The sequence below is a fragment of the Aotus nancymaae genome, unplaced genomic scaffold, assembly GCF_030222135.1.
Source record: "Aotus nancymaae isolate 86718 unplaced genomic scaffold, 86718_ANA_hifiasm-v0.15.2.pri h1tg000016l, whole genome shotgun sequence".
Classification (NCBI taxonomy): Eukaryota; Metazoa; Chordata; class Mammalia; order Primates; family Aotidae; genus Aotus; species Aotus nancymaae.
In genome coordinates this window covers 64,231,253-64,238,550 of record NW_026988428.1, presented here as the reverse complement: position 1 = coordinate 64,238,550, position 7,298 = coordinate 64,231,253, and the positions used below count along the sequence as shown (strand labels likewise).

At 47.5% G+C, this 7,298-nt stretch overlaps 1 protein-coding gene and 1 pseudogene across 1 annotated transcript; one reads left to right on the top strand and one right to left on the bottom strand.

Annotated features, from left to right (window-relative positions):
• Positions 1 to 1,284: 1,284 nt before the first annotated feature.
• Positions 1,285 to 1,802, top strand: LOC105734055 (myosin regulatory light polypeptide 9-like; annotated as a pseudogene).
• Positions 1,803 to 3,555: 1,753 nt separating this feature from the next.
• LOC105734053 (peptidyl-prolyl cis-trans isomerase FKBP1A-like) lies at positions 3,556 to 4,192 on the bottom strand. Its single transcript, XM_064376746.1, has one exon. The coding sequence runs from the start codon at positions 4,114 to 4,116 to the stop codon at positions 3,877 to 3,879; it is 240 nt and encodes a 79-aa protein (XP_064232816.1). The 5' UTR covers positions 4,117 to 4,192; the 3' UTR covers positions 3,556 to 3,876.
• Between the last annotated feature and the right edge of the window lie 3,106 nt (positions 4,193 to 7,298).

Below are 7,298 nucleotides of genomic sequence, written 5' to 3'. Positions count from 1 at the left end.
GGGGGTGGTGGCACGCACCTGTAGTCCCATCTACTTGGGAAGCTGAAGAAGGAGAATTGCTTGAACCCAGGAAGTGGAGGTTGCAGTGAGCCGAGATAGTTCCACTCCACTCCAGCCTGGCACCTGGCGACAAAAAAAAAAAAAAAAGAAAATTTTAGGGGCCGGGTGCGGTGGCTCACGCCTGTAATCCCAGCACTTTGGGAGGCCGAGATGGGTGGATCATGAGGTCAAGAGATCGAGACCATCCCGGTCAACATGGTGAAACCCCCTCTCTACTAAAAATACAAAAAATTAGCTGGGCATGTTGGCTCGTGCCTGTAATCCCAGCTATTTAGGAGGCTGAGGCAGGAGAATTGCTTGAACCCAGGAGGCGGAGGTTGCGGTGAGCCGAGATCGTGCCATTGCACTCCAGCCTGGGTAACAAGAGCGAAACTCTGTCTAAAAAAAAAAAAAATTTAAACACTTAGAACAAGCCACCTCTCCTCACAACATCACCTTAGCCTAAACTGCTTCAGTGAGCCGCAGTGAAGTTGGAAATCACGATTCTGCTTAACCAGTTATCAAATCTGAGTCTGTTTCCTCCTCTACCAGCTCTCTTGACTTGGACTGACACTTCTGAGGGTCTGCTGAGATACGTTCTGTTGAACACCTGTATTATTTCCTGAGTCTATCAGGAGGAGGAGGAGAATTAGGACAGACTGTCCCTTTCACTGTTCCACATCCTCCTTACTTCATTTTCTTTTTTATTTATTTATTTATTTATTTATTTTTTTTGAGACGGAGTCTCGCTCTTGTTACCCAGGTGGGAGTGCAATGGCGCGATCTCGGCTCACCGCAACCTCCGCCTCCTGGGTTCAGGCAATTCTCCTGCCTCAGCCTCCTGAGTAGCTGGGATTACAGGCACGCGCCACCGTGCCCAGCTAATTTTTTTTGTATTAATAGAGACGGGGTTTCACCATGTTGACCAGGATGGTCTCGATCTCTCGACCTCGTGATCCACCCGCCTCGGCCTCCCAAAGTGCTGGGATTACAGGCTTGAGCCACCGCGCCCGGCCATTTTCTTTTCTCTCTGCTACCTCCCCACTCCCAGCCTCACTCTTTTTGTTCCTCTGTCAGCTAGTTCTTATCTTCTAGGTCATTCTCACTTGGGAAAAACAAATAAAGTCAAACCAAAAAACCTCAACTCTTTTAACTCAAATACTTACACTTTTCAAAAAAAGTAAGGTACTATGACCAGCCCAGCTCCAAGCACCCAGTGAAGCCCCCCACCCACCTGAAGCCAAAATGTCCAGCAAGTGGGCCAAAGCCAAGACCACCACGAAGCGGGCACAGCAGGCCGCATCCAACGTCTTCGCGATGTTTGACCACCTCCACATCCAGGAGTTTAAGGCGGCTTTCAACATGATTGACCAGAACTGTGAAGGCTTCGTTCACAAGGGGCACCTGAAGGACAAGCAGCCTGGCTGGGGAAGAACCCCAAGAATGAATACCTGGAGAGCATAATAAGCAAGGCCCTGAGGCCCATCAACTTCACCACTTTCCTCACCATGTTTGGGGAGAAGCTGAACGGCAGGGACCCCCAGGATGTGATCCAAAATGCCTTTGCCTGCTTCAATGAGGAAGCCTCAGATTTAATCCATGAGGACCACCTCTGGGAACTGCTCACCACCATGGGTGACAGCTTCACAGATGAGGAAGTGGATGAGATATACCGGGAGGCGCCCAATGATAAGAAAGGCAAGTTCAACTAGGTGGCGTTCATCCGCATCCTCAAACATGGCTCCAAGGACAAAGATGACTAGGACACCCCAGCCCTCCCAACGCCCCGGCCCCCTACTCCCGCCGGTTATCCCTCCCATCGCACACTCCTCTGTACCAGCTCCCTGCCCATGGGCCTCTCTCAGAGGATCCTCCCTTTGAGGGCTTAGAGTCCCAGCTCCCAGTGGAGAAATCGGGCCAAGAGAAGCGAAGTGCAGGACTGAGGTAGATGTTCACACCATGACCCTAGAGCCCTGGGCTGGAGTCTCTGACTCCTCCAAGGAAAGACCGCCTTCTGAAGAGATGGGCCGGAGGGCAGGACCTGGTGGCACTGAGGGAAGGCCCCCAAGAGAGTCCATTCCTAGGCTCCTCCCCAAGGAGGAAGGGGTCCTTAGTCATGGGATCCAATACCACTTCACATGCATCCCCACCAAAACCCAAGTTCACCCAAGTCCCCTCTCAGAGGACAGGATGCCAGACCCCTCCCCTACACCCTGTCAGGCCACCAGTGCACACCCACCCAGAGCGGCCACCCACCTTGGGATTGTGCTCAAGAAGACATCTGTTCCAGGGGAGGCAGAATCTCCAACAGAGGGCTGAGCACTGAAAAAAAAAAAAAGTGAGGTGTAGTGTTTACTAATCTGTAAAATTAACTCAAATTAACACTTCTTTTTTTTTTTTTTTTCGTATTTTTAGTAGAGACGGGTTTCATCATGTTGGTCAGGCTGGTCTTGAACTTGTGACCTCATGATCCGCCTGCCTCAGCCTCCCAAAGTGCTGGGATTACAGGCATGAGCCACCACGCCTGGCTCGATTAACTCTTTATTTTTTTGAGAAAAGCTGGCATAAAGCACTTTTATTGCAATAATAAAACTTGAAACTCATATATGGTGCTGGGGGGAGGGGACAGCAATGATTTCTCTCACCAAATCACTACACAGGACAGCAAAGGGGTGAGAAGGGGCTGAGGGAGGAAAAGCCAGGAAACTTTGAGATCAGCAGAGGGAGCCAAGCATCAAAAAAAAGGAGATGCTGAAGCTACGATGACCAGCATCATTTTCTTAAGAGAACATTCAAGGATTTGTCATGATGGCTGGGCTTTCATTGGGTGTTAAGTCTACAAAGAGCACCTTCAATTTAAACTGTCAAAGTTCTCAAGATTTAGCAAGTGGTGGAGCTTGGAAAGTTATGAGATTACAAAATTCCTGAAGGTCCATTAGAAAAACCACAGGATGGGAAAAAATAATAATAATAAGCCAGGCCACAAAGAAGGCTTCAGAGGTCCCTGCTGGCTCAGGGACAGATAGATACCGTAGTGTCCAACATCGCAGTGAAAATGACCTGCTTTCAAAGGCAGAGGGTTTAAGGAGAGGGTGGAGTGGGACTGGTGGAGGCAAAGGCTCTCCCCATCCCCACCTCGGTTTTAGGTAGGGCTTTTATTTTAACCCAAGGACATCTCTCAACTTGGAGAATAATTCAGCCCTCAACAGCGCCTCAAATCTGCTATAGCTTTGCAGCACAGCAGCAAGAATGTTTAATATATAATAGATAAAAATTTCATCCAAAAAATTAAAATAAAATATTCTTGCAACCCCCTCAAACACCAATTCCTATTCTAAAGTTAACCTATCACTTGTGCTGTTAATACTTGATCATGTACTTTTTTTTTTTTTCTTAAGACGAGGTTTCACCATGTTGGTCAGGCTGGTCTTGAACTCCCGACCTCAGGTGATCCACCCGCCTTAGCCTCCAAAGTGCTTGGATTACAGGTGTGAGCCACCACGCCCGGCCTTGATCATGTACTTAATTGGAAACCTAGATCCAAAAGACTGAAACTGAATCTTCACCCCAAAATGAAAACAAAATAAAATGAATAACTTGAGGTTTATGGCATATAGTTTAGGTAAACACACATATGAGGATAAAGGGGAAGAGGAAATGGAGGTGTCGGAAGCAAAGCCGAGTGACAGAACACATTCAGTCAGGGCAGATGTCTATACAGAGTGTAGTGGAACATCAGGAAAAGCTCCATATGGATTCATGTGCACGCATCTGGAGGCACCAGATCCCTCCATGGCAGACCCAAGAACAGGGAGCTAAGGGAGGAGGCCATTCCTGTCATTCCAGTTTTAGAAGCTCCACATCGAAGACAAGAGTGGCATGTGGTGGGATGATGCCTGGGTGCCCAGTGGCACCGTAGGCATAATCTGGAGATACAGTCCGTTTGGCTCTCTGACCCACACTTATCTGGGCAACCCCTTCTTCCCAGCCTCGGATCACCTCCTGCTTGCCTAGCATAAACTTAAAGGGCTTGTTTCTGTCCCGGGAGGAATCAAATTTCTTTCCATCTTCAAGCATCCCGGTGTAGTGCACCACGCAGGTCTGGCCGCGCTTCGGGAAGGTGCGCCGTCTCCTGGGGAGATGGTTTCCACCTGCACTCCCACGGCGGCGGCGGACGCTAGACGGGCGGGCAGCGCGATGGGCGGCGTGGACCGACAGCGAACTGGCGGCGGTTCCATGGCTCTGCCTAGTCCCTTGGCCTCGATTAACTCTTTTTTTTTTTTTTTTTTTGAGACGGAGTTTCGCTCTTGTTACCCAGGCTGGAGTGCAATGGCACAATCTCGGCTCACCGCAACCTCCGCCTCCTGGGTTCAGGCAATTCTCCTGCCTCAGCCTCCTGAGTAGCTGGGATTACAGGCACGCACCACCAGGCCCAGCTAATTTTTGTATTTTTAGTAGAGACGGGGTTTCACCTTATTGACCAGGATGGTCTTGATCTCTTGATCTCGTGATCCACCCGCCTCTGCCTCCCAAAGTGCTGGGATTATAGGCGTGAGCCACCGCGCCTGGCCTGGATTAACTCTTCTTAAAAAAAATCAGTGGAAATTCTAAATTTAGTCTGTGTATTAAACTGGGACAAAACTAATAACAGTATTTTGCCAAAGGCACTTAGCCTTACTCCCATTCTCTCACACATCAGATATAAATCACTGAATGAATCCAGCACTGAATAAATGAATGATCCACAGTGGTGCGAACTTCTGGACTGAATCGATCCTCCTACCCCAGTTGGCCAAGTAGCGGAACTATAGGCATCACCACCACACCTAGCTAATTTTTTTCTTTTTAGTATTTTTTTGTAAAGACAAGTCTCACCACGTTTCTTAGGGTGGTCTTGAATTCCTGCGCTCAAGCAATCCTCAGCCTCCCAAAGTGCTGGGATTATGGGCATGAGCCACTGCACCCAGCCCTGAGACTATATAACCTTTCTGTCTTTCTGGTGGAAGGCATTAATTAATATTAAAATGATGTTGATTGTTTTATAACATGATGGGCATAATAGACTGTAGTTAGTAATTAATGTTTTTACCTGACAATATGAAAAGTTCTGTGCTCCCTCATATTTCCCCACTGGTTTATAAAATGAAAAAGTTTACCCGGGCGCGGTGGCTCACGCCTGTAATCCCAGCACTTTGGGAGGCTGAGGCGAGTGGATCACGAGGTCAAGAGATCGAGACCATCCTGGTCAACATGGTGAAATCCCGTCTCTACTAAAAATACAAAAATTAGCTGGGCATGGTGGCGCGTGCCTGTAATCTCAGCTACTCAGGAGGCTGAGGCAGGAGAATTGCCTGAACCCAGGAGGCGGAGGTTGCGGTGAGCCGAGATCGCGCCATTGCACTCCAGCCTGGGTAACGAGAGAGAAACTCCGTCTCGAAATAAAATAAAATAAAATAAAATAATAAAATGAAAAAGTTTAGAACAGACTTTTGCTTCGTTCTTATGCTGCTTCTGGCTCAGGATTCTTTGTTTTATTCTACATTCTTTTTATTTAAAAAATTTATTTTTTATTTTTTTATTTTTTTTCTTTGAAAACTTGTTTTCTAGCTTCGTTCTACATTCTATTTGTTACTAAGGAATTTTGTTTTGTTTTGTTTTTTGTTTTTTTTAGATAAGGCCTTGCTCTGTCACCCAGGTTGGAGTGCAGGAGTGAATGTTTCACCTCCGCCTCCTGTGTAGCTGGTGTAGCTGGGACCACACCAGCTTATTTATTTATTTATTGAGACAGGGTCCACTTTGACATCCAGGTCAGAGTGCAGTGGCACAAACACAGGTCCGCTGGAGCCTCGACCTTCCAGGCTCAAGGAAGCCTCTCACTTCAGTCTCCTGAGTAGCTAGGACTACAGGCATGAGCCACCACACCCTGGAGGGAAGTCTTTTAAATGTAGATCCATATATTCTCGTAGTGGATATGGGTGATGGACGTTCTATTTTCTTTTATATACCTTCCTCTGCAGAGACTGGAAAACCAAAAACTGTATTTTCTAGATTTTATTGCAGCTAGGGTTCTAGTTGTAAATTGTGGATCTATCAATATTTGCACACATGAGAAACTTGAAAAGTGGAAGCCGGGTTGGGGCCATCTGCTGGCCGCTTTGGCTGTTGCTGCGGGTCAGCAGAGTCATGAGAGGTTGGGTTTTTCTGCAGCAGCGTTCCAATGTCTATGCACTAGTTTCATGGCTGTTGAAAGCTGCTGAGACTGTGTTAACAACAGTAGCTGCACAATTCCTTGATCACAACCAGGGCAGTAAGTTCTCCATTTTTTCTTTATTTTTAATTTTTTTTTTTTTCTTTCCATACCCGTGTCAGTGCAGGGGCATGTGTTCCTGGACTCAACAGTTTCAGCAATATAGTCTTGATTTCTCACCTTTCTGAAGCTTTCCTGGTGGGTAAGTTTAGTAGCCTCATTCTTGGAGCCATTTCTTTTTTCTTTTTTCTTTTTCTTTTTTTTTTTTGAGACGGAGTTTCGCTCTTGTTACCCAGGCTGGAGTGCAATGGCGCGATCTCGGCTCACCGCAACCTCCGCCTCCTGGGTTCAAGCAATTCTCCTGCCTCACCCTCCCGAGTAGCTGGGATTACAGGCGCACGCCACCATGCCCAGCTAATTTTTGTATTTTTAGTAGAGACGGGATTTCACCTTGTTGACCAGGATGGTCTCGATCTCTTGACCTCGTGATCCACCCGCCTCGGCCTCCGAAAGTGCTGGGATTATAGGCTTGAGCCACTGCGCCCGGCCGGAGCCATTTCTGATATACAACAGAGACCCCCTTTCTCCAGTACTTCCAATAATTTTGTAAGCACATTAAGCCCCAGTATTAAAGCCTTTCCTACTTAAGTGTTTTCCATTTACTGCAGCCAGCCCTGACAGATGTAATACCTGACTGAGAAGTAGCCCACTGCCCTTTTCTTCTTTCCATAAATCCCAAAGGCAATGCAACTTGGTGCTTTCATCACTGGTCTTCTGAGGCCTTGTAATTGTTTCTTGGGCTTCCAGGGATGAAAGAAACTCATGATTACTATTGTTTAAGGGCACGCAGCCAGGCTCAGGAGGAATCATGAGTTGAAAATTTTTCTTTTTTTGGGGGAGGGGAATGGAGTCTTACTCTGTTGCCCAGGCTGGAGTGCAGTGGCACAATCTCAGCTTGCTGCAACCTCTGCCTCCGAGGTTCAAGTGATTCTCCTGCCTCAGCCTCCCGAGT